Genomic DNA, 25,690 nt, shown 5'->3' on the forward strand with positions numbered 1-25,690 from the left:
CCCATCTCACCCTGTGACCTCCAGGCTCCGATGGCCCAGGGTCCCTCCCGCCCCGCCCCTGACCTGGGCTTCCCTCCGCTGAGCTGGGGTGGCCCTGCAGGAAGCGTGCAGGGAGAGCAGGGCAGGCAGGCAGGCAGGCAGGCAGCGGCACGGGGAGGAGGCCCCACCCTGACGCAGAACCCAGAAGGGACGTACCGGGCATGCAAGCTAGACCCAAGAGTCGACAGGCTGAGGCCTGGCGTCCCCCACAGCGTCCACCAGCCTGACCGCAGGCCTGCTGGGCCCGGGCGGAGGAGCCTTCCTGCTGGGGTCGGGCTGCAGCGGGCGGGCAGCGGGCAGGCGGGCGTTAGAGGCAGAACGCAGCAGGTTAGTATGAGCAGGCGGGTGGGAGCTGGGCAGGTCAGCAGGGCAGGGGTGTGTGCCAGGGGAGGGCTGAGCGCCAGCGGGGCTGGGGGACAGAAGAACAGGCGCAGAGCAGGCGGCGCTGCCGTGGGGGCGGGGCTGAGGAGGGAGGGTGCGTGTGCAGCCTCGAACTGGACCGGTGCCCGGCTTCCCCAGCCAGGAGAGCCACAGCCCCGCCCCAGGCCCCGCCCCGGACATGCCCAAGGCCACTCACTTTCAACGGCTCCTTCTCAGAGGTCTCCCCCGCTGGGTCACTGCCTCGAGGCCTACGCTCCCTCCTGTCCATGGTGGAGTAGCCGTCTGCTGGGCGGAGGCAGAGGGGACCCTGAGGCAGGCACCGAGGTGTGGCTGTCCCTCAGCGCCCAGGGTGTATCTGGGGAGGGCGTCCGCCTGGACTGCGCGGAGCCGGGTCTTCTCATCTGTCCCCACTCCCCCTGCTGGCCCCCCGGCCCACAGCTCAGAGCCCTCCAGCCGCCATCAAGTGGCAGACCAGATTGGCTGGACAGTGACCCCTCCCTGGCTGGCCCGCCCCTCGCTCCCTGAGCACCCCTAAGCCAAATCACTTTTCTAACCACCCCTCCTTGGAAGGCCCTCCCCACACAGAGCAAACAGCCTGCACCTGCCCGCACCTGGACCAAGCGCCTCCATGGGGATCATGTCCCGGCCACCTGGCTTCTCACCGTCTGCAAGGCATGAGCGTATGGGTGGCTGGCTGCAGGTGGTGGCGGGGGCCCAGGCCTGGCCTCAGCCACTCTGGGTACCCTGTCACCAACATTTGCTCCCTGGCAAAGCCGCCCCCAGCTTGGTGCCAAGGTGAACGCCCGGGGGGTAGGGGGTGCGAAGAGTGGGGGCCATCCTCCTGGAGGAAGGCCCACCTCCCTGTAGCCCTCGGCCGGGAGAGGGGCACAGCTGAACCTCGGGATGAGCTCTGGCCCCATACTCACCCAGGCTCTTTTCCACCAGCGGCAGCGTGCTGTCGTCCAAGCCTCCCGGACTCGGGGCTGCCTTGGGGCCCCTGGCATTAGCAGCGGCTGACTGCGGCGGGGGAACACATAGCAGACGGCGTGGGTCGGGGCGCTGCCACAGGAGACCAGGCCTGGCGAAGTGAGAAGGGGCGGGCGGGCCTAACCTGGAAGCGCGCCTTGCTCCAGCCGTCCTTCTGGAGGGCGCTGCGCAGCTCCTTGTAGCTCCACACGGTCTGCAGCACGTGCGACGCGGCCTTCGCCTCGCGCACCGATTGGCTGCGGCCCAGGCGGGATCAGCTTCTGCCTGGACCGCCCCGCCCCGCCCACTCACCTGGCCCCTCCTACTCCGCCCCCACAGGCCCCGCCCACCCACCTGGGGCGCCCCCCCCCACTCCGCCCACGCACAGGCCCCGCCCACCCACCCGGGGCCCCCTCCCGCTCCACCCACCTAGGCCCCGCCCCAACAGGCCCTGCCCCGCCCCTCCCGCGGCCACGCCTGCACCCACCTGGAGGCGCCCAGTGCCACCAGCGCGGGCACGCCGCGAGCTTGCAGCAGCGAGCGCGCGTTGTCCAGACTGTCGGACACGATCTCGTGGATCGTGTTGAGCACGGCCACCACTGTGTCCTCCTCCAGGCGGACACCGGGCCGGGCGGGCGCCTGCGCGCTGCGCACGTTTCTCACAAGCTCGGCCATGGCGTAGCTCCCTGCGGGCGGCGGGCAGCGGGCTAGGGTCGGTGAGGCCGCACCGGCGGGGTCGGGGGGCCCGGGCCCCAGACCCCCGTGCCCGCGCTCACCGATAAGGTCTTTGTTGCGCCGGTCGAGCGAGAGGTTGCGCAGGGCGATGGCGACGGCGCGCACCACCTTGTCGGTCTCCGACTGCAGCAGCTCCACCAGCACCGGCAGCCCGCGCTCCTTGCGCACCGCGGCGCGGATGTACGTGGCCCACTGCGGCGGGGGGCGGCGTGCTCAGCTGGGGCCGCGTCGCGCGCCCAGCGGCGCCCTGACCGCCCCTTCGAGCCGGACCGCCCTCCCGCTGCGGACAAAGCCCGCCCCAGCAGCTCCACCCCGAAGCCTCCCTGCCCCGCGGGGCCTCTCTCACCACCCAGTTCCCGGCGCTGAGGTTCTGCAGGGCGCCGGCCGCGGCCTCCAGGGTGTTGAAGTTGCGGCTCTCCGTCAGGAGGGACAGGTAGAGACGCACCACCTCGGGCTGGTACAGCAGCTCGAAGCCTGGGCACGGAGTGCCCCCGCCGCGGTCACGCATGCCGCCCGTCACCCTCCCATCCTGGGCGCTCCCGGGGCAGCGAAGCTGGGGCCCAGGGCGGCTATGACGTCACCGGGGGACGTTCCGCACCCACGTGATCACCCCTTAGCTGCCCGAGAGGAAAAGCCTTCCCATTTCACAGAGGAAGCAACGGAGGCTGGGAGAGGTCACGGACCCGGCTTAGGGGTGTGGGGCGTGGGCAACAGCCAGGACTGCTCCCCTAGCAACAGGACTCAGACTGCCTAGCAACAGCCCCCACCCGCGCATCCTATGTTAGAGGCCTGCCCTCCAAGACACAGCGGCTCAACCCCTACTGGCGCCGCCTCAATGGAGGCCCCAGCCCAGCAGCAGAGTCGCTCCACTGTGCTCCAGGGCGGAGCGGGGAGAAGCCTGCCAGATCTGCCCCACACTGCGGCCTGTGTCCCTGGGCATCACCTCCATCCCCCGTCCCTCACCCTGCGTGTCATCAGCCCCTCCCCAATTCTGCCCCAATGTGCCAGGGTGCTCTGGACCAGCCTCCAAACTGGGCCTGACCTGGTGCCTAGGCTGGCAAAGGCGGCTACTGGTTAGCCCTGCCCTTCGCTGAAGACCCTCGCTGCCATCCCCACCCACTCCTCCATGCCTCACTCCTATACCTGCCTGAAGTTACCTTGGCACAGACCCTGATTCCCAGCCCTGAGCAGATGGCCAGAAGCTGGCACAGTCCTCTGGGAGCCCCACCCCTGTGGGCCTCAGTTTCCCCACTGGCCCCCAAGGCCCTTCAGGCCAGCTCGGTGGCACAGAACTTCACTCCTGGACCGGCCTGGCCTCTGCCTCCCCACACTCACCCTTGGCAGCCTCAGTGCGCTTGGGCAGGTCCAGGGTGTCCGAGTTCTGGTCCATCTCTCCATCCCGCTTCCCTGGAACAAAAGGGCAGTGGAGGGTGAGATGGAGCCTGCAGGGCACAGGCGTGTATCAGGTGCGGCCCAGAAGACACCCCCACGTCAGAGACGGGCACCAGGAGGCTGGAGCAGGGTGCTGTCCCGAGTTCAGCTAGACGTGTCGGCCCAGAGTGCAGTGGGGGCCAGGACTCGTCTCCCACTGGGTGCTGGGAGCCGCGCTTCAGATCGCCCCACAGCCTCCTTGGGGTCCCAGGGCATGAACTCAGGGGCCAGCAGCCCAGGCTGGGCAGGGAGGTGCGGATGGGGCAGTGAGGCCTGGTGGGGGCAGGGCGCGCCAGGCTGTGGTGAAGCAGGCCTGGGGCGAACAGTGCCACTCACGGCGGCCGGGCCCGGCCCTGGGCGCTGGCAGCCAGGAGATGCCCCCCTAACCTGCCAGCCGAGGGCCAGTTCACCACCTCCCAGCTCCTCCACCCAGGCTGGACCCTCTTCCTCATGGAAGGCAGAGCTGAGACCAGACGGCCAGGGCTGGCTCTGCCTAGCCTCCTGGGGCCTTTGCGTGCTCCCGCTGTCTGCGCCACGCCTCACCCGCTCCGTTGGAGGGCAGACTCTCTCCCCAGGGCCCTGGGGATGGACGTGCCCGGCCCTGTCCACCCTGGGCTCCCTCCACCCAGGACCACAGCTGAGGTTTCACAGAGGGACAGCCCCTCAGCCTCCCAACCAGCCCCAGGCTGACATTCCTGCCGTTGTCATAGAGACGGCTGCCAGGAGAAGGGAGGGGCCTTCCTGCAGACGCAGGTCCTGTGGTTGTCATGGAGACAGCTGCCTGAGCAATGGGGGGTCCCTGGTGCCCACTGCGCCCGCCAGGCCTGCACGCAGGCCGAGCAGGGACTCACCTTGATGGAACCACTCTTCTGGGCGGCCGAGGAAGCACGGGAGAGAGGAGAGGAGCCTGAGCGGGCAGCACCCCATGCCCCCCCAGGATCGGGTGGGGGACGGGGAGTCTCAGCCCGATCACTCCTGGGGGAGCGACCCCACGGGCGACGGGGTCAGGAAAGGCCATGCGGTGTGCGGGTAAGGTCAGCACAGACCCCGGGCAGCCGCGCCGGAGGCAGGGATGGAGTGAAGCGGGTGGGTGCTACCCCCCGCCCCAGGGTCCTCTGGCTCCCTGCCAACGCTGGAAGGTGGTGATGTCCAAACATGAGCCCCCAGAACCCTTCCTGGAGCTGAAGGTCTGGGTCTGGGCACCAAAGGAGACCACCGCACGGGTTCGCTCCTGCCTGCCCCTGGGTGCCCCGCTTGGCTCCCTGGCCGTGACCCCCGTGGGTGTGGAGGGCCTTCAGCTCGGCGGGCCTGGGATCCAAGAGCCAAACCCCGGTGCCGCCCACACACCTTTGGCCTTCTTGCCACCGAAGCAGCCGGCGTCCTCCCTGCTCCGGCGCTGGGCGCTCCCGGAACCACCCGGGGGCCCAGGCTCGGCCTCCTGGTACCTTTCGGCCCCCGGCACCTCCTTATGCACGTGGTAGGAGAGGTTCCGGACAATGCACACACAGTTCTCCACCGACTGTGGGGAGAGGGGGCATGGGGCGCTGACCCTCCCGGGGGCACGCCGCGGCCCGTGAAGGCGGGAGGGGCCGGGGCCCACTGGGGTGAGACTCAGGGATGCGTCTGAGGGGAGGGGAGCACCTCCCCGTCGTGGACCACGTGCCCACCCCCCTGCTGCCCGAGTGCTCCAGGGCTCCTATTCAGACCCCAGCCCGTTGTGGGGGCTACAAGTCCGGCCCTTCCCGGGGCTCCCTGCCTACCTTGTTGTCAGTGTCCTTCCTGCCCACGGCCGACTGCAGAGCGTGCAGCAGGGCGTCCACCAGCCCCTCACACTCGCGGAGCCGCCGCCGGGCCTCTGCGCCGTCTGAGCTCACATTCCTGGGAGGCCAAGAGCGAGCCTGTGGGCTGGCTCCTGTGGGGACTCTCCCCCCAGCCCTGGGGTCTTGTCTGCAGAAATGCCCACACACAGTCAGGGCTGCCAGCAGACGAGGGAGCCTGGCAGTGAATGGCAGACCACGGGACCTGGGCCGGGGGCCCGCCTGCACCCACGTTGGGTGGGGGCTCCTCTGACTCCCAGAGGCCTGAGTCTGTGCAGCTCAGGGTTCTACCTCTCAGGGACCTCACAGGGGGTTACCCTGACGGACAGACAGGACCCAGGGGACCTGGATCTGCGAGTTCCAGCTCCCCGCCTGGCTGTGGCAGGGATACGTGGAGGGACACAGACGTGCAGAGCAGGCCCGTTCTCAGACCCTGACAAGCGCTGTGACCAGCTCTGAGACCGAGGCCTGGGTGGCCAGCTGCCTTGCACGTTATCCGGGACACGGGGATGTCCCCAGGGCACAGGCCAGCTAGGCGCCTGGGTCCCGTCTCCTGGGCAGGGAAGAGCCCCGGCAGCCTTGAGGGCCCGCACCTCAGGCAACCTGACGTGTTCTTGAAGACGGTTGTCCACTCGGCGTCCCGTGGCTTGGAGTCCTCATTGGGCTCCGGCTCCCAGCCCGAGTTCGGCACGATGACCTCGTGGGTCAGCGTCTGCAGGCCATGGTCGATGATGACCATCTTCAGGGGCTCGTAGGATGACAGGTTCCAGAGCGTGCCTGTGAGCACCATCGACCCGCCTGGGCTGACCGCAGGCTCTGTCTGCCCTTCCTCCCCAGAGGGCCAGCTCAGGGATCCCCTCCTCAACCAGCTCAGCCCAGCTCACACCAGCCATGGTGAGAGGCTGTGGGCACTCTGGCGTACAGGGGAGGGGAAGGAGCCCCCAGGGGCCGGGACACGGGAGGGGCTGGCAGGTGCACCCCTTCCCAGCCACCCAGGCAGCTGGGACTGTGCTCCAGGGTCAAGAGGTGGTCTTCATGTGACCCGCACCCAGCCACGGGCCCACCACTTCCCAGGAGGACCAGGGAGGGAGGGGTGGAGGAGTCGTGGTGGGGAGCTGGGGGCCGGGGCGGGCGCCTCACCTGTGACAAGCTCGCGGACTTCGCTGTCCCGCGCTGCCCGCAGCAGGCGCACCAGGGCGGGCACTCCGCCACAGTCCCGGATGGCGGCCTTGTTGTCGGCGTCCCGGCCGTAGGAGAGGTTCCGCAGTGCCCCGCAGGCGCGGCGCCGCACTTCCGCCCGCGGGTGGTCCAGCAGGGCCACGAGCAGCGGCAGCCCCCGCAGCTGCCGCACGCGCCTCTTGACGGCCTCGTTCTCGAAGCACAGGTGCTGCAGGTAGGCGGCCGCGTTGGCCTTCACGGGGTCCACGGGGTGCCGCAGCATGGCGAGCACCTCGGGCAGCTCGGGGTCCCGCCAGCGTGGCTCCTTGCGGGCACTGTCTGCCGAGGGCGAGCGCCGCACCACCCGCTCCAGGCTGCCCAGGCTGCCGCGTTCCGGCTGCGCCAGGGGCGCCGCGGTGGCGGGGAAGGGCGGCCGCTCCTCCATCAGCTCGCCGCCGTCGTCCACCACGTCCTCGTAGGCCCTGGGCGAGAGAGCACGCGCGTGACCATCCCCTCGCGGCTGCGGCCCTGCCCCCAAGCAATCGCACTGGCTGTCGGGCAGGTTGTCCCCAGACCCGGGGAGTCGCTCACTCCCGCCACCAGGCAGACCCCCGACTCCCAGCAGAAACCTGGTGTTTCTGTGAAACACCAGGATGGGGTCCCACCTCCCGCGAGGCCCAAGTGCACCCCCCTGCACACAGCCTTGCTGGTAGGACCACGTGAGGGGCCACCAGGCCCGGGGTCAGATGTCCAACCCCCTTCCAGGTGACGGGCTGCGGCTGGGCAAGTGTCTCGCCTGTGGGCATGTTCCCACTCGCAGATGGAGACGCTGAGAGCGGGAGAGACAGAACCAGAAGTGCCGGCGGGAAGGGAAGGGCCGGGGCTTGGGTTCTGGGCACCCCTGTGCAGGGGCAGGCGTCTGGCCCAAGCTCAGACAGACGCCCTGAGTTCGTATCTCCGGGGCCATCTAGCTGAAGCGGGGGCGGGAGGTGCCGGTGCTTCACCAGCTTCTCTGACTCCTGACCTGCACGAGGGGACCCAGTGCAGCCCCCCAGGCCTGAGCCCGCCCTTGCCGCTGTCCCCGAGAAGAGCCAAGGCCGATCCCGCAGCGAGACTGCCCAGGTGGTACCCTGGCACGGGGCGCAGGGCGGACTTCTTGGAGGTGGCGGCAGGGCACAGGGCTCACCTGGAGCGCAGGCCCCGCCCACAGTCCGGCCTCCTCCGCGCGGCGGTGCAGTAGTCCGGCTCCAGCTCAGGGGCCCCTTCTTCGTCGGCTGCCAGGCTGCGAGCGTCGTCCTCCAAGCCATACGGCTCCGCCTGGAACCGCTCGGGCTGTGAGCGGCTGGCCGGCGGCCCCGGCTCCGGCCCTGGCCCCACAGGAAAGGCCTCCCGGCGGCTGGGCAGGGTGAAGCAGCCATCGCCGGGGCCTGGGCCTGGGGGGCCTCCGCGTGGGGGCCGGACGCCCAGCCCTCGAGACAGGCTTCCGTAGCCGGGGACGTCGCGGGGCTCGTCGGGAAAGCCGCCCCCGCCGCCGAGGCAGGTGCGGGAGAGCGTGGCCGCTGGGCCGCCCCCACGCAGCAGGAAGTGCCGGTCCAGGGGGCCGTCGGTGAAGGGGCCCAGGGGGGGCCCTCCGTCCAGCAGGGGGAGGCCGTCGGGGCCCACGGGCACCTGGCGCAGGGTCCTCGTGGTCACCGTCTTGACTGTCTTGGTGACCTGGTGGGCAAGGGGGTGGCCGGTGGGCGGGCAGCCTGGGAGGCCAGGGCGGCTCGGCCCTGCGCCCTACGCCGGGTGGACACGCAGGAGGCGGGGCGCCGTGTACCTTGGTCTCCGTGCGGCGCGTGGTGCCGTCTTCCGACGTGACGATGGACACGTGGGAGGTGGGGGTGCCCGGGTCCTCTTCCACCGTCACGGTCTCCTCCAGCACCTCAGGCGCCTCCGGCATCGTGGCCAGTGAGGCCTGGCTGCCCGGGCTCTGCTCCTGGGCGAGGGGGCAGGTGTCGGCAGGACAGCCCCGAGCTCACCATCCCTGGGCACGGACGCCTCCCCGCTCTCCTGCCCCAGGCCCATCTCAGCCGGGGCGGCATGTTCCTGCCTCTGACAGCGGAGGGGCTGGTCACCCGCTTCCGGGTGGGGAGGATTCCTGAGGGCTGAGCGAGTGGGTAAAGCCCGGCTCCCCACGTGGTGGGCAGCCTTGCGGGGGGGGGGGGGGGGGGGGTGGCCTTCGTGGGGGCTGTGCGGCTGGGCTGCTGCTGTTCCTGGAGACCCAGGCGCCAGCGGGACACTCATGATCCCTGGTGGGTCTACCTCCCTGCCCACCTCAGAGCGCAGAGGGTGGCAGGTTCTGCACTGTTCACTGGCTCCTGGAGGCCACACCCAGGCTCCCGCCACCCCCCAGGGCCTGCGGACGCCCTCGCAGGACAGAAATACCCAGTTCCCAGAAAACCCTGCGCACCCGGAGCAACAAAATACCCTGGGTCCTTCCGGCCGGATGCTCAGGGCTGCTGTGTGGGCAGTGCCTCCCTCGGTCCAGGGGCCGGTGCCCGCTCCCCGAGACCTGGTGCCAGGTCAGAGCCTAGAGAGGCTGGATCCAGGCCAGCGGGGCCCAGCCGACCCCGGAAGGGAGCCCTGGTGTCCCCTTCCTACACCCTTCCCCAGTCTCCCCAGCCGGGCCCTTAGCTCTCAGCACCCCTTGCCAACATCCCCGCAGACAAGACAGCGCTGCACAGAGGCGCTTCTGAAGGCCATGGGCCTGCGGGTCAGACTTTCTTGAGGGTAAACTGAGGCTCACAGAGGCCAGGCCAGCCCACAGCACGGCTGGGCCGGATCCCTGCCGTGCCGAGCAGCACGAGGTCCCCCCTGCCTGCACCAGCACCCCAGGACCAGCCTCTGGCCAGGAGGGGCAGTGGCTGAGATCCAAGCCCTAGTGGGTGGCACAGGGGCGCACACTCCTGGGTCAGCAGGAGGCCAGGCCCTGTTCCACGGCGAGACCCGTACCCTGATGGGTGGGGTCCCGTCCTAAAGGAACGCGTGTCCCCCAACTGCACACAGTGCTGGGGTCGGGGCCTCCTCGGGGTCCAGGGGGAGCCTGAAGGACTAGCCCACAGGCTCTGGTGCCAGGGGCTACGGAACGCGCCCCTCCTCCAGAAGCAGAGCCCTGAGGACGGGTGTGGTTTTATAAAGTGATGCTGAGGCCTGTCGGAGGACAGAGTGTGAGCAGGATGTGTGCGCTGCTAACAGGACCCCAGAGCCCCGGGAAAGGCTTCCCGGCCATACATCACCCCTCGCGGGCCTCAGCCCGGCAGCACCTCCACGGTCCTAGAGAGCAAGTAGCATGTCTGCTGGGGTCCCGGTCCGGAGGAGGGAGGCCGCCCCCCAAGGAAGAGAAGCAGGTGGAGGCCTGGGATGGGGACATGGGCGGTAGGCCCAGCAGAGTGGCCTGGCTCTTGTCTGAGGGCCCTGGGGAGCCAGGGAGGTGCAGGGGCAACCCACAGACCCTCAGCACCCCCGTCCCCTGCATCTGCACTGGTCAAGGGAGGGGCATGAGTGTGGCAGGCAGTGGGCACTCTGCTGGCACAGGGGGCCAGGGGCCGGCAGGCCGCAGGCTATGACGCCAAGAGGAGGGAGGGCAGGGACTCCAAGACCTGTCGTGGGAGGGCCCTGGGGAGGTGTGCGTAGACTTGCATACGTTAACTCTCTCCGAGAAGAGGTCCCGCCCCACTGGGCTCGGGCTTCTGGGAGGGCACAGGGGGTGCACCCCTTGGGTCTCAGTGCCACTGGTGCCTGGCTGCCCAGCCTGTAGACACTGTGCAGTGGGGGGCTGAGGGTGTGGGGTCCAGGGGAGCCAGGAGCCCAGGAAGGCCTGGCGGCCCTGTGGCAGCTCCCACGAACACCAGCCCAGGCAGCCCGGCAGCGGGATCCCGAGGCCCTAAGAGCCCCCGCTGGCAAGTGACCTCAGGGAGCTAAAAATGGCGATGACTTCACCGGGGCAGGCGGGCAGGGAGGCGGCAGCCTGAGTCAGCCAGGGAGCATGGGGAGGCCTGGCCCCTGTACACACGCCTGGGCACACGCATGCAGACAGGGACCTGGACACACATGTGCACTCACACACGCGTGCGAGAGCACCCAGCCCGGTTCCCGGGCTCTCCCAACAGCACCTATCACCCACACCCCCATGATACCACCCCCCGCCTTCTACCTGTGCCTCCAGGCTCCCTCAGCACCCCTGGCGTCCACCACAGGGACGGTAGGAGCCCGTAGGTGGGGGAGCTAAGGCCTGGGGGCCGCGGGGGCCCGAGGTCAAACCATGGCTGGTGCCTCCAAAACAGCTTTGGGATGAGGACGTGGGGTCACTGACTGACCTCCAGGACATGGTTGGCACTCACCAGAGGTTGCGGACCACCCTGCTTGCACCCCCGTCTGGCTCCAGGCCCTGCTCCAGGGCCCCGTGTCCTGTGTCCACCTACCCAGGCCAGCTGAGCCTCAGGGACCACCAGCCCTGAAGCCCCAGACCGCCCTCATACCCTAGACACGGAGCCCCCCAACCCCCATCCCGACAGTCCCGTCCACCGCCTCTCCACCCCATCCTTGGCCCGGGCCCCACCCTTGCCTCTCACGCTGGGATAACCATCCAGCCTTCCGTCACCTCTCCCCTGAGCCCACGTCAGTTCCGTGGTCCTCCCGTCCATGGTGGCTGGGTCCACAGCCCCTGGGCCCGGCCCAGCAAGGGGCTGTGTCCAGGCCTGGGGTTTCCCATGAGCTCCTGGAGCTTGTGCACAGGGCCTGGTCCAGGGTGCCAAGCCAGGGGCCGGAGTGACCAGCACCCCACTGCTCTCAAGAGGGTCCCTAGGGCCCAGAGCTAGAGGGCCCTGGGCCGGCTACACACCTGGGCTCAGCTTCCTCACACGGAAACAGGAGGAAGCCAGGTGTCCAGGCTGTGGGACAGGGGGTAGCACCAGTCCTGCCTTTGTGACCAGATCTAGGGTGTGCAGGGCATAGAAAAGTGACCCGGGGGACAAGGCAAAAGCCCAGAGCAGCCTCTAGGGGCGCGTGCGGCGATGGCAGGAAGGCACAGGAGACAAGCACAGGCACAGCTGGGGGCCAGGACGGGGTCCCCGAGGCGCGGATCCACCCCCACTGCCTGCCTTCCCCGGAGGGGCACTCAGTGTCTGTCATGAAGACCAGGATGTGGGGTGCCCACGACCCCACTGGCACACACGGGATGGGTTACGGCCAATGTCCAGGCCCTGGAGTGCGAGATGGCTGCTGGATGAATGAACGGAAGGGGAGGATCGCCAGTCCCCTACCCTGCATGGCCATCCTGGTAGGGTCTAGGCCAGGCAGCGCAAGCCTCTGTCCCCAGGGAGCAAGTTCTTGGCCACTACAGAAGCCCTCTCCCGTCCTGCCCAGAGCGGCGGGCCCAGCCTGGCTGACTGGAAGCTCACCCCTCCACAGCAGCACTCCACCTGCGAGTGCACAGCCCCAGGCCAAGTAACCAGAGGACACAGGGTGGTGGGTGCCCTGCAGACTAGGGGAGCGAGCCTGTGGGCAACAGCAGGGTGGGCTTTCCCCTAACCCAGCTTCCCCGAGCCCAGCCCGCAACCATCAGCCACATGGTGGCCCCAGATGCCCTCGGCTCCCCTGAATTGGTCCCTCGGTCTCTGGAGCCAGCAGGCACCTAGCTGTCCAGCTGGGCAGGTGTCCAGACCCACCTTTTGCCTTTCCCCTCTGCCTCAGTTTCCGTGCCTGTAAGTGCACCACCCCACACACACTCTGAGCAAGCGTGCAGGCTATCCACCAGCCTTCCCCGGTGCTGGTGGTGCTCGGAGGTCACCCCCTCGCCTCTGCACGTGGGCAGGGCAGGCCCCCAGCCCTCACTCCACGTGCGCTGCCGCGGCAGACCAGCTTCCATTAGAATCCTGAAGCTCCTGCGCGGCCCCCCCAAGCCGGGGCCCTGGGAACATGGGGGAGGCGTAGCCGCGCCGCCCTCTCCAGACGCGGCCTCCCTCCTGCAGCAGAGGCGCCACTCCGGGAGGCCCTCCCACCACCCTGTCCCAGGCACCTGTCCGGGGCGCTGGCCGGGGTGCGCCCGCGGCCCCCCGCCTCCATGGCCCCAACCCCGGCCCGCTCTCCGCACCCCCGGCGGCGCGTCCACTCAGCCCCCACGCCCGGCCCCGGCCCCGGGGGCGCAGACAATAGCTGCCTCAGGCCGGCGGCTCCACAAACAAAAGCGGGTCCTCCCGGAGGGCCAGCGCCCCGCCCTCCGCCACCGGTCCCCGAGACGGAGCCCCCGCCCGGGACCAAGTTCCTTCCAACCTGTCTGAGTTCGGCCGGCATCGGGCCGGGCGCGGGGGACGCGGGCCGGCGGCGGCGGCGGCTGGACCGGGATCGGCTCCGGTGCCTCGGCCGCTCGGGTCGGGCTCGGCGGACTCGCTCCCGGCGGTCGGACCTGGCTGAGCGGCGGCTAGCGGCCGACGGGCGGGGCGGGGCGAGGCGACGAGGCGAGCGGCCAATCGGGCGGAGCCAAACTGGGGCGGGGCGGCGAACAGCCAATGGGGCGGGGCCAAGGTGGGTGGGGCGGAGCGAAACTGGGGCGGGGCGGAGAGCAGCCAATCGGATGGGGCGGCGCCCAGCGGGCGGGGTGGGCCGCAGCCAATCGGTAGGGGCGGCGCCCGGCGGGGGACGGGGCGGGGCGGGGCGGGGCAGGGCCGGGGTCGCCCTCCGCCCCCGCGGCCGGTCAGGGCTCCCGGTCCCCACGCCCCGGCCGCGGGGCTGGCATTTTCCCGCTGAGCCCTTCCTCGACCTCGGTTTGCTCCCAGTGAAAGCGCTCCCCACCCCTGCAGGTGGCCCAGAGGCCTCTGAGACTTGAGGTCCCCCGCTCTGGGTCCCCCAGCCGCTGAGCGGTGTCAGAGCAGACAGATCACAGAGAGGGGAGGGAGCATCACTGTTGGGTGGCTGGGTGAAGGCTGGCGGGCCTAGCTGGCCTCAGACCCTCTCCTCCCGCCTTTGATGTACTAAGCGGTGGCTGGGGTGGGGGCGGTTATCAGGGCTTCTGACCCGTCTGGGGGCTAACTCTCCGCCTGCAGCAGGCCACTCCCGGGAGTCTGGCTCCCCCTAAGGGAACACAGACCTGGGGGAGGTTCGGGGGGCTGGGCACGAGAGGGGGCCCTGGCCTGGGCTCTCTGCTTTCCACCCACTTCTCCCCAGACCCCCTGTCCCTTCCAAGTCACACCAGCACACGGGCCATGCAGCCAGCATGCTCAAGCTCTCTGGGTGTCCACTGCATGTCCTTCTAAGCCTCAGTTTTCCTTAAGTTGCTCCTAATCACTGGTCCCTGTAACTCGGAGCCACACGAGGCAGGAGCAGCAGACGGGACCACTGCCCTGAGAGAACCTGGACGCTTCGTGTGAGTAGATCCTTCTCCCAAATTTCACACTCGGCTGGTGCCACGGCCACACCCCCATCTCGGCCTGGCCTGCTGCTGGCCAGGTCCCTACAGGTGACTCCTGCCACACACACATTGGGTGAGGGCCAGCCCTGCTCCAGCCAGCCTGCTCTAGGTGTCCAGAGGAGGCCACTCTTTCTGCTGGACGATGAAAGGCCTGCAGTCAGGCCTACAGCACAGCCTTGGGGTCATGGCAGCCCCCACCCCTTGGCTCACCAGCCCCAGCCGCCTGCCTGGCCACCAGCCTCCAAGCTTCATAGACCTGGGCTCTGACCCCAAGGGCCAGGTCCAGGCAGCTGAGGGTCACAGGTGGCTCACCAGGCACCTCCTGCTGAGACGGGGCTGGGAAGCAGGTGCAGTGTGGAGGCCGCCAGGCCCAGCGGGCTACATGTGGCCTGGCCTCCCCAGTGTCCCCATCAGTCCTGCTAGTCTGATCTCAGCCTGAGAAACCATCTCCTGCCTAGAGACAGAATACCAGGGGCAGGGCTGGAGGGCCCCCGGTGGGAGGGGCAGTGGCCGGGGAGGGTGGTGGCCTTTCAGGCCAGGGCAGCTCCAGGCTATGGGAACGTCTTCCCACCGGGTCATCGACCCTCAGCGCACCCTCTGGGCTGGACGCCAGAGCCCTTTCTGGACTGGGAGGGCTGGAGCCTGGAAAGAGCACCCAAGAGTAACCTTGGGGTCATGGGCTGCCACTGTCCCCATGAGGCCCAGCCGGCTGTGTTGCTCCCCAAGTTTGGGGGTGCAGGCCTCACTGTCTGGAGTGGCCGGGGTCCAGGGGGCCACGGGGCGGCCCTCGTACCTAGACCCACTTGGCTTCAGCTCCAGCCTCTGTGAACCAGCTGTGCGGCCTCGTCAGCGCCAGCCAGCATGGAAAGAGTTGCCCAACGTGTCCGGTCTGTGGAGAGGTGTCTTTGGCTGTGACCACGGACCTAGCTGGGCTGTGCGTGCAGACTGCCCACCATCAGATGAGGACATCAAGGCTTGGGGAAGTCACTGGCCATGTCCCCCATCTGACCACGGGCCACTGCTTCTGAGTCCCACACACCCAGGCTGGGCAGCCGAGCCTGCTGGGCCAGTCTCGGCCCGGACCCGTACCCTGCTCCCTCTCTCTCTGGCCACAGGGGCCTCGGGTCCCCACTCTGCCAATGTGAGTCTGGCTCCCCTGAACCCTGCCAGCGCCCTGCCCTGCACCTCAGCCTGTCACAGCAACCTCCAGGCAAAGCGTTCCCTCCTCTGCCGACACCCCAGGAGCCAGCCCCCACCTGTGGTTTGGCAGTAGGGCACAGCTCACATGGGGAGGAGCCCAGGAGGCCGCACGGGACTGTCCATCCCCACTTCAGAGTTCTCAGGCCAGGAGCAGACCAGGCTCACTCCTCCTGGGGCGGTGCAGGGCGGTCGCCGTCATGCTCCAGGCAGCAGGCAGAGCCCAGCCTTACCTGAGCCTTCCTGGTGGCTGGCCTGCTGACGGACGCAGCAGCAGCGAAGGCAGGGGGACTCCGTGGAAGCCGAACCCTCTGCGTGCCCAGGCTGAGTGCTGAGCCGCCCAGAGGGGACCCTGCCCAGCCGCCTGGGCCCCGGGGCTCCCTCAGGCGGAAAGCGCCCTTCTGAGAGTATGGCTGTGTCCTGCCCCCTTGTCACATGATGTCCTGCACACCCAGGGGGGCCGGAATCCCACTCCCTTTCCCTCCCGAGGCCCCAGGAGGCCTCAAAATAAGTGGCTGCCTGCGGGCTTGTGGTCCACCGGGGTCCCGTTATTGTCTTCCCGCTGGGCCGAGTCCCAGGGCTAGTACCTGCAGAACCAGCTGTTGCCAGGCCATGGGCAGGGACTGCCCGCCGCCTGCGCCAGGCTGCTGGGCGCGCTCCAGCTGCAGGGCGACATGGCGCCGCTCCTGCTCCAGCGCCCGCGTCAGCAGCTCGAAGCGGGCCTCCTGCTCTCTCACCGAGGCCAGGATGGTGGCGGCCGAGCGCACGCTGCAGTCCTCCATGACCAGGGCGCCAGCTGCGGGCAGAGCAGAGCAAGTCAGGGTGCGGCCAGGGCAGGGGCCCAGGAAGGCGTCGTGGGCCCCCTGCCCACCCCACTCTCAGAGCACGTGACTCACGACCAAACCAGAGCGTGCAGCCCTCTGGAGAGACGCCACATTGATTAAATTCTAAATTAAAAGCCATTAATCCAAGGCTGGCCGGAAGCAGCCGGCTCCCTCCCCAGGGCGTGCGGGGCTCTGACCCAGGCTCCCTGCTTCCTGCCGGGCCTGGCAGAACTGTGGGCCCTGAGCCCACGGGGGAGGACTGGGGAGGGAAGGGAAAGTACGGAAGAGCAGGCGTGACCAGCTCTCAGACCTCCCAGGTCCTCCGCTGACCAGGGCACCCGCCAGCTCACCACAGCCTCGCGGCCCCCGCGCAAGCCCAGCTCAGAGGTGGACGCTGGGGCCTGGAGAGCATGGGAGGCCCCTCTGTGGCCACAGGAATGGCCCGGCGGGCCCAGGGCGCCAGCGCACAGGGAGTGGGAAGCCGCCCCGCGGCCGCTGGGTGCCCCAAAAGGGTCAAATGAGCTGCTCACAGGCCCAGGTTGTGCTGGCCGCGAGGACAGAGCCCAGGGAGGAGAGTCAGCCCTGGGCTCGGCTTGTACCAGCGCGGCTGGGCTGGGGGCATGGGCACACCTCAGAGACACCCCCATGCCCATGACAGATGGGCAGAGCACGGCCCCATGAGGGAAGAGGCCAGCAGGGCCCCAGAGCTGGCCTTTGCCTGCCCAGCGCCTGTTACGCCAACGACACAGCAACCAGCTGAACTACCAGGACAGCGGTTGGCGCGGGCCGCGGGCCACTGCAGGCCATGCGTTTTTAAGCTGGACCGAGAAACTGTGACGATGCCTCCCCGGCAGATTCAGGGGAGAGGTGGGCACCAGGCTCACCTCCCTGCTGGCCCGGGAGGCCTGGGGGCTGGGAGTGTGTGCCCTGTGGGACTGCGGTGACCTTCGCCCTCCTGCCTGGCCAGCACCTTCCCTGCCCCCGTCCACTAGTGAGGGCCTTGCACTGCCCACCGGGCACACCCCCGCCCAGACCCTGACCCCAGCGTCCTGAGTCCTGGGTGCAGGTTGCTCATGGGGATGGGGGATGTCTAGCAGGAAGACAGGGACAGACACACCGTCCAGAGACCACCTCGCCTGTCCTGGGGCGGGTGACCAGGCTGACCACCCCTGGGAGGAGCCCCGGCTGGGTGGAGAGATGGAAGGGCAGGAAGCAGGTGGAAGGGAACGCAGGGGAGCAGTGAGGGGAGCATGGAGGAGCAATGAGGGGAGCACAGAGAGCGATGAGGGGGAGCACTGAGGGGAGCACAAAGAGCGGTGAGGGGAGCACAGAGGGGTGCACCGGGGAGCACTGAGGGGAGCACAGGGGAGCATTGAGGGGAGCACAGAGGAGCACTGAGGGGAGCATGAGGAGCGTTCAGGGGAGCACGGAGGAGCATTGAATGGAGCATGGGGAGGGGTGAGGGGAGCACATTGAGTGATGAGGGGGAACACTGAGGGGAGCACTGGGGAGCAGTGAGGGGACATGTGGATGCTGCAGGGGGGCGGGGGTGTGGGTGGGTTTTGAGGGGGCAGTTCGGGGAGGAAGGGAGGCTGGCCACGGCATGAGGGGGCGGGCAGCCGGGGGCCTGAGTGGGTGGGCAGGGGTGAGGTGGACACCCCCCCTGGGGCTCCCAGCTGGCCGGGACAGCACTGTGGCCAGCCCTTGCTCCCCCAGGAGGGCATGGGTGCCCAGAAGGACTGGCGGGGCACTGACCGTCCCCGAAACCGTGCCTGCACTCGGGCATCTGTCTTTGTGCTGAGCCAGCCGCTCCTCCTCCTCACAGGCCCGGCCAAACCCGGCTCCAGAAATCAAATTATGGGGACGGAGTCCAGTCTGGGCTGAGGAATTAGAGGAATTTCCGATGGGTCAGGCCGGCGGGGAGGCGGGCAGGAGGCCGGGGCTCCAGGGCCCTCCCCTCGCGCGAGGCCTGCTCCCCAGCAGGCCTGCTCCCCGGCGCCCCTGACCTCTGCGAGGGAAGGACAGGGCTCTGCTTCCTCACTGGCCCCTTCCTCCGGGCGCGAGGGGAGTGGGCCGCAGCCCACCGCCTGGGAGGGCGCCGTGTTGCCCTGGCCCCGTGAGGGCCTGCCTTCACCCCGCTGCCCCGTGGGGATCAGAGGGCGCCCTCAGCCCTGGGGAGAGCTGCTGGCCGAAGCCACGAGGACGGTGCGGCGCTACGGCCAGGTGGGGTCCGCACCCGCCCATCATGGCGAGGCCCGCGGGGTCACCCGGAGCTGATGCAGGGCTGGGAGCAGGCCTGGGTGGGAAGAGACTGTCCTCGACCATAAGACCGTGGAAGAAACTGCAGAGGAGAAAGGACTGGCTCGCCTTCGCGAGAAGGAAGGGTTTCTGAACATCCAGAAAAAGCGCCTCTGGATGAGGTTGTCCTTGGTGGAGTGAGTGCTCAGACGGGAGCCGCTGGGCCGCACGCCTACCACCGCGGAAGCCGGGCAGGCTCATGGGACACACGCCATCGCTCTCCACTGTTGGTGTGTTTCCAGTTTTCCACGATAGGCAGTAGGAAGAAAACCACAAGACTGAGATACTGTCGACATGCGGGAACCAAGGGTTCACAATGTCCAGTAGACAAGTGACCCCCGTCATCTACACGGTGCCCGGAGGAGCCTGCAGAAACCAACACCCAGCCCAAGAGCAAAAAGGACGCCTGCCAGGGGTCCTAGGCTTCCCTGGTGGCTCAGCTGGTAAAGAATCCACCTGCAGTGCAGACCCCGGACGACCTCTGGGTTGGGAGGATCCCCCAGACAAGGGAAAGGCTACCCACTCCAGTATTCTGGCCTGGAGAATTCCAAGTCCATGGGGTTGCAAAGAGTTGGACACGACTGAGCAACTCTCACTAGACCCCACTAGACCAGGTGTGTGGCCCAGCGATGCTGTGTGCAGGATGAGTGTGGAAATGGTCACACGCGCGCACATTAGCACATACACACGGGAAGAAGGGCACGTTGGCCGTGGTGGGGCTCTGGGTGGAGGGGTGCATGAACCACTGGCGTAGGCAGGAAGCAGGTAAGAGCTGGGAAGGAGGGTGCCCCTCCCCACAGCAGCCAGTAGGTGAGGGTGGGGCCTGGAAACTCGCCCCAGGGGCCCCGAGGGAAGCAGCCGCGTCTTCAGGGAGCTGGACGTCAGGCTGGACATCAGCTTTGCCCAGCAGAGGAGGTACCCTGCTGTCACCTGGGCCAGACACTGCAGGGGTGGGAGGTGGACACAGATGGCCCTTCGGTGACCTCCTCCTGCCCCCAGGCCGTCCCCATGAACACCCAGGAGCACCCACTGACTGCACAGAGGATGGCCGCTCTGGGCAGGGGCAATTCCTGAGGGCTTCCTGCCCCACACAGAGGGGGTGCCCGGGGCCTGGGCAGCACTGATCAGCCGCAGGGCAGGGGCCTACTGGACGGGCAGTCTGGGAGGACCGGAGGATGTGAGGGGCAGTTGCAGGAGGCCTGGGGGCAGGCTAAGGCAGGAATGCTTTCCGGGGCATGTGGAGCCTGAGGTCCGACATCCAACAGCCTAGGGCTGGGTCCAGGGCCGAGGCCTGGGAGCAGCCAGGGGGCCGCAGGCTGCACACAGCAGGGACAGGCCTGGCCCTGGCCAGAGGGTGGGTGAGCATGCCAGCTGCTGGGATGGGAGGCCTGGGACACAGGGAGCCCCCGTCAGACTCGAGAAGGGTCTTGGTCTGAGATTCCTGCTGGGGCGGGTTACAGACACATGCTCCGAGTCACGGGGCCTTGCCGCTCTGGGGAGACTTGGTGGACGGCTGCCCCCGCCCCTGCCCCAGACTCTGGCTGCGTCACAGCCTGAGGGCAAAGCCCGACAGGCTCTGAGCGGGGGCTGGGCGCTGAGGACCACCCCCTACCACGGTGTCTGCAGCAGCCAGTCCAGGGCCGCCCCAAGGGAGGGCAGGGCAGGGAGGCATGGGGCTGGTGGGCACACTGCTCTCTGCACCAGCGGCCCACCCCCTCCAGCCCGGCCACAAAAGGGGAGCCCACAGTGAGCTACGTTGGGGAGCGGCCTGTTGTCTGCATCGCCTGCCCCAGGGTCCCTCTGGGAGGTGGCTCCCCCACCCCCATTCCACCCTGGGAGAACCCCTCCGCACTGTGCTCTAGGTGGATGCCAGGCCGAGGCATTCCTAAGAGGGGACCAAACCGGGGGGTCCTGCTGGCCCCCAGGCCTGGAAGTCCAGCTCTTGCTTGCCCAGCAGCCAAGAGGTCACTGAGACTTCGATGAGCGCAGGGAGCCACAGCAGGGCAGCTGTCCGTCCAGGCCGAGGGCTGCGGCCCGCGTGCACTGGTGCCCTCTGCCCGGAACACCCCTTCCCCTCCAAGATGTAGGACCCCTTCTTCCCAGGCCCCCTCTGTCACCATGGCAACGCCCAAGCTTCCCCAAGAGGGACAGAGGCTCTTTGTGGCAGCACAAAGTCCCTTTGAGGGGCTTCAGCTCCGGGGAGCCTGTGGCCAGCAAATCTCTGGGGGACACGGTTGGGCCCGTCAGCCCAGCCCCCGCCCTGAGGCTGCAGAGCCAAGGGAGCCGGAGAGTCTGGTGGTTCGGGATACCACCCCCAGCACCGCTTGCTCACACAAGGGACCCTGGGGTGAGCCCCTGTCCCCAGGGGGGTTGCTCCCTGAGGGGGCCTGGGGACTTCCCATGGCCTCCCCACCTTTGACAGGAGACCTACTCTTCTTGGAAAAGGGGAGGGGGTGGAGGCAGCAGGGAAGCCCCCTGCCGGACGGGAAGTCGGGTTCAGGACACAGTGGATGGTGTCCGAGACAGTGCAGGTCTGGGGCCAGGCTGGCCCTGTCCCCCGTCCCACCCCACCTTCACCTGCCTGCCCCGAGGGCGTGCAGCTGGGCCAGCCGGGTTGCCTGGGGCAGGCTTGCCGCAGCCAGGACCTCAGGACAGACTGGGGCAGGAGGGGGCCTTGCCGGGGAGGGGAGATGGGACCCCGGGGGCGGTGTGGGCCCAGTGTGGAGCCCCCCAGCGTGTTGCTTGGTCCCCGCTGCCCCCCATCCCCATGGGCCCCAGCCACCCTGGCCACTGCTGAGCAGACACTTGGCAGTGCCCCGTGTGCCGGGCACCCTGCCCGGCAGCCCTCCCTGGGTGACCTCAGTCTGACCCCTGCAGCTTTGCTAACCCAGCGCCCAGAGCAGGGGCCACAGCCTCGGGGGCAACACAGGGCCGCGCTGGTCCGGTCGGGTCGGTTCTCTGTGGGCAGACCCACACGGGGCAGGGGCACGGGCTGCCAAGGGGCGGCCCTCCCGGTCAGGGGTGGGGGCTCCTCACCCGCCTGGCCGGCTGCCCCGCCTGCATTCCTGGGAGCTGCTGACTCTTCTGGGCGCACGGACCTCTGTCAGCAGTCCCGGGCCCTCCCCCCACCAAGCCCAGCCCAGGGCCTCGCGGTCCTGTGGCTCAGCTTTGAGGAGGTTCCCTGGGAAGCTCGAGAGTAGGAAACGGGTCGCCTATCCCCTTATTGGGGAATAATGGGGGCCCTGAAGACACAGAGCCCACAGCCTGGGGGCGACGGTGTTAGGAAGACCCTCCAGTGGCTGTGGGCAGAGGCAGGGCGGCTGGGTCACCGGGGCCTGAATGAGCGGGCGACCGAGCAAAGCTCGCCCTGGGAAGGGGGCCCCGGGCCCCTCCAGCCTTGCCCCCCAGCCCACAGCACCCAAGGGCCCCGCTGGTCTGCCCTCGTCCAGGGTCCCGTGTGGCCTCCAGCTGGCACCGGCCCCTCCCGGGGGCCCGAGACCCCCACCTCCTCCCAGAAGCTGAGCTATGCCAGTTCCTCTGCTCCAGACTGCCCTTCCCCCCGACCAGACCGGTGCCTGAAGCCCGGGAGTGCCCATGGCAACAGGTCCAGACACTAGCAGTCTCCAGCCAACAGCACAGTCTCATATTTTATATGCAAACGCCCCAGCAGGGGCAAGGGGCTTCACCCCACCCCACCCCGTGCAGACTGCCTCCACACCCTCCCCTGCGCCTCCTCAGTGCCCCTGCCTGGCTCCCTGACGCCCCCATCCTGTGAGACCAAAGGAGGCGTGTGCTCCGGCCTCACCAGCAGGACGCGGATCACTGCGGCAGGCTGACTGGCAGTTTGGGGGCTTCCTCGGACCCGCCCGCAGGCACACACCTCCAGCCACCCACACGGTCATGCGCACACACGCCCATCCACGCTATGCAGCTGTGAGCCCACCAAGCTGCCCCAAGTGGCCTCGCCTGCCCTGGGGAATGGGTGGTGAGTGGTCTCTGACATCCGTGTGCTGGGGGAGGCAAGAGTTTGGCTCCTGGAGGGTCGGGCAGACCCGTGAGGCCTGGCCTGCAGTGCCCAGCCTTGGTCCACACTGGAGGTCCCCACATGGGAGGGGGTGTGTGGCTGGGCCAGGACCCTGGACAGAAGCCCTAGGGCGGCAGAGACCCCAGCGCCCGGGCCGCCCCTGCCGCTCCAGCGCCCCAGAGAGCGGCAGTTAACTGGCACAAGCCTAAGGGAGCTGTTGATACGTGTCCTTGAGAGGTGAAAGACGACCTTGATCTGATGAACTGGGAACAAACTTTAAGAAGGACTGATCGTGGACCCCACAGGGATTTGAAGAAAAATGCAGTGGAGGCTTGGCGGCCAGGACACTGTCGAGGCCATGGACACAGGCCAGAGGCAGGCCTGCCGAACCGTGGGGACAGCCCAGAGCCGGCGGGACGGGGGAGGGAGCGTGAGGCCAGGGCGCCGGGCTACGCCCGCTGGCACGGGGTCCCCGAGAGACCCCAGATCCAGCCGGGAGCCGGCCCACACAGCGGCCTCCAGCAGGGCTGCGGGGTCACGGCGGGCCTGAGCTGTTCACCCAGGAGGAAGCCGGGAAGGCTGTGCTCACGCCAAGCTGGGCTTGCACGGCTCGCTCTCCCCGGGCTCTGTGCCCCGGGAGCTGGGCCACCCCAGGGAGCACCGAGGTGTCCATGGTGCCACCAGGCGGTCTGTGATGTCGGCTCAGCCCCCAGCGGCCCACCCACCCTAGCCACAGACAGACGCTCCTCTATGGCCCCGGCTGACAGCTCTGCAAGCCTGGCGCCTCCCTTATTCCTTTCTCATGACATCCCGACATTCCGAGGGTAAACCCAGCTCTGGACATTCTAAGAAAACATCGGGCAGACTTCCCACTGTCAGGGCCGACTGGCCACCCAGGCCCCTCTACCTGCACACTCAACCCCATCCATGGCTGCGGGGCGCCAGGCTCTCCCTGCAGGGCACGAGCAAGCCGAGCAAGCGGAGGCCCCAGAGGACGGGCTGCCAGCCCGCTCCCAGTCTCGTTATCTTGCAAAATGCAGAGAGCAGCAAAGTACATTCAGACGAATGAATGGCCTAATTAGGATTTCACAGAGAGTGAAAATATTTTGAAAAGAGAAAGTTTAACTAAAGGCATATTTGAAATACCAAAGTCATCAATTGCAAATGTCAACCCGGCAACGTGTGCCGGGAGGGTAGGGGGCGTGGGGGCCTCACCCCACCTGACAACAGGCGGCCCTCCCCAGATCGGAGCACAAGACTGAAGTCAGGGCGGGGCTGATGACTCGGGGTGCCCCGCGGAGGGTCTCGCCTGGCCGGGCCGGGGCACAGGCTCAGGGCCTGGGGAAGGAAGCTGACAGGCTGGCCCAGGCCGAGAGCAGAGCAGAGCACCCAGGGAACAGGCAGATGCTGATGTGGCTGGTGAGGCCCCACCCCGTGCAGAGACGCAAACAGGCAGGTGTGGGTGCAGCTGGTGCTGCGTCCACTGGAGGTCACGAGCGTGCCAAGCCCACACCTAGAGGAGGAGGCCCACACACTCCCTGCAGGCCACCAGAAGCGGGAGAGCCTCGGGGGACCCCCAGGCCCGCCCAGCTGCGGGCAGCCTCATGCTCAGAGGCGGGATGCCACAAAGGGGACCCGCATCACTCTGCGGGCCTCTGAGAGGCTTCCCCACAGCAGGGACCTGTTCTTGGTCACCAAGGGGGCTCAGATGGGCTGGAGACTCAGGGGGACCAGAGCAGGACCCACGTGCACAGGCCAGCACGGCAGGGGCCCCCCGACAGCGTGGACCGGTCCGCACCTGCGGGGCCAGCTCGAGGCCGCCCAGGACTGTCCCACACAGAGGCTGGTTGGCCTGAGTGTCCAACGAGGACCCGGGGGTCCTGTTTCCAGTTTCCACTGACAGGACACGTCGGTCAGGGAACAGTTCAGATACAACTGTGTCAACCAAGCTCAGCCCTCACCTCCCATCTGCATCAACACAGACTCCAGGTGGGTGAAGTCTCGGGCGTGGACGCCGACCTGGAAACTCCAACAGGGTGGACGAATGTGTGCTCGCTCGGCCGTGCTCAGAGGACATGCGTGGGACATGGAACCATCGGAAGAAGACTTCCATAGCTTCCACACAGAACATGCAAAGTTTGAAACTTTCTCAAACAGAAAGTCACCAACCACAGGCAAACATTGAAGGCTGCAAAACGCCCGCAGTGGCCAATGGCAACGACCCTGGCCCCAAGAGGCCCCACAGCCTGGACGCGGCCGAGCCTCCTCATCCCGACCGAGCAGGCCCCTTGCGGCCCTGCAGCCTGGCCACTGAGATGCTGGGCTGGTGTTCTCAGAGCTCGCCACCCTCAGCGAGTCCATCGGCACAGCAAACGGACTGCCCGGCCTCGCCCCTCCGCCTCCGTCCCTGCCCCCTCCCTGGACGCCGCGCCCTGTGCCCTGGAGCTGTCACCGCAGAGGAGCCCACGAGACAGGGCCGGCGCACGCCAGGCACAGCTCCTCCCCCTCTGACCGTGGCCAAGTGTGGCTGTGTGTGCTGGAGGCCCCCGGGCCCCGTTGGGCCCTCACGTGGGCCTGTGGCCCGTCACTGCTGGCGGCTCCAGACTCTCTGGTTTGTCAGGAACGGCCCCGAGCAGGATCAGAGCCGGCAGCCTGTGGAACACATGGGCACTGACCCGCTGGGCACCCACGTCAGGGCAGCACAGACCTGCCCGGCTGACGTCCTAGTGGGCGTCCCGCAAGCCAGTGTCCATGGTCCACGCCCAGCCCGTTGGTGGATTCGAGCAGGGCTGGCAGGAGGCCTCACATCCAGCCCTGTCCAGCCCGGGGCACTGTGCCTACCTGGGCTGAGGCTGACCAGAGGCGCCCACACACACTCAGGCCACAGTCCGTCCTTCTGTTGACCACGAGCCGCCCTGCCCTCCACCTGTGTGAGGACGGAACATCCCTGGGGAGGTCAGCACGTCCAGACACCCATTGGCGGGCTCTTCGTCCAGAGGGCACCCGCTGAGGCCAATCTGTGGGGCTGAGTCCCTCCTGGACAGGGTCAGACCCCGGCTGGTCATCCCTGGTCATCCCAGCCCAGGGGCATCCTACGGCGCGCCGGCAGGGGCCCGCCCCACAGGACCCTGAGCACGTTCTCGTTCCTCCGCAATGGGTCTGTCGCGTCCGCGCTTAGCACTGGCCGCCTGGGTGTTTCTTATGACTATCCTTCAAAACCTGGAGCGTTCAGAGTTGTAAGCGGATAACCTCTCCGGCTTCCCGAGGCTGGGCGCGCTCTGCTGTGATATGCTCCTACACCAAGGCCAGTGCAGGGGTCCACGCCCCACCTCCCCCAGGTCCCCTGAGGCTGGCCCCATCCGTGTGCCTCGTA

At 68.1% G+C, this 25,690-nt stretch overlaps 1 protein-coding gene across 12 annotated transcripts in view; it reads right to left on the reverse strand.

The window, feature by feature from the left end:
- Positions 1-25,690, reverse strand: part of ARVCF (ARVCF delta catenin family member) — a 30,576-nt gene that overhangs the window by 749 nt on the left and 4,137 nt on the right. The window contains exons 2-18 of one of the 12 annotated variants that reach the window (XM_024977230.2): positions 15,759-15,967; positions 8,347-8,505; positions 7,714-8,240; positions 6,510-7,009; positions 5,963-6,146; positions 5,313-5,430; positions 4,900-5,071; positions 4,404-4,421; positions 3,457-3,528; positions 2,468-2,595; positions 2,163-2,313; positions 1,874-2,072; positions 1,532-1,643; positions 1,347-1,437; positions 1,032-1,085; positions 617-705; positions 196-315 (exon numbers count right to left, since the gene is read on the reverse strand). In XM_024977230.2, coding sequence (XP_024832998.1) covers positions 208-315; positions 617-705; positions 1,032-1,085; positions 1,347-1,437; positions 1,532-1,643; positions 1,874-2,072; positions 2,163-2,313; positions 2,468-2,595; positions 3,457-3,528; positions 4,404-4,421; positions 4,900-5,071; positions 5,313-5,430; positions 5,963-6,146; positions 6,510-7,009; positions 7,714-8,240; positions 8,347-8,505; positions 15,759-15,953 — 2,877 coding nt within the window. In that variant the 5' untranslated portion in view covers positions 15,954-15,967 and the 3' untranslated portion in view covers positions 196-207. Of the gene's footprint in view, positions 1-195; positions 316-616; positions 706-1,031; positions 1,086-1,346; positions 1,499-1,531; positions 1,644-1,873; positions 2,073-2,162; positions 2,314-2,467; positions 2,596-3,456; positions 3,529-4,403; positions 4,422-4,899; positions 5,072-5,312; positions 5,431-5,962; positions 6,147-6,509; positions 7,010-7,713; positions 8,241-8,346; positions 8,506-12,839; positions 13,000-15,758; positions 15,968-25,690 lie in introns of those variants that run through there. The other 11 variants (XM_024977231.2, XM_059875996.1, XM_059875995.1 and 8 more) reach the window with 11 other exon arrangements.

The sequence above is a fragment of the Bos taurus genome, chromosome 17 (genome assembly GCF_002263795.3).
Source record: "Bos taurus isolate L1 Dominette 01449 registration number 42190680 breed Hereford chromosome 17, ARS-UCD2.0, whole genome shotgun sequence".
NCBI classification, from domain to species: domain Eukaryota; kingdom Metazoa; phylum Chordata; class Mammalia; order Artiodactyla; family Bovidae; genus Bos; species Bos taurus.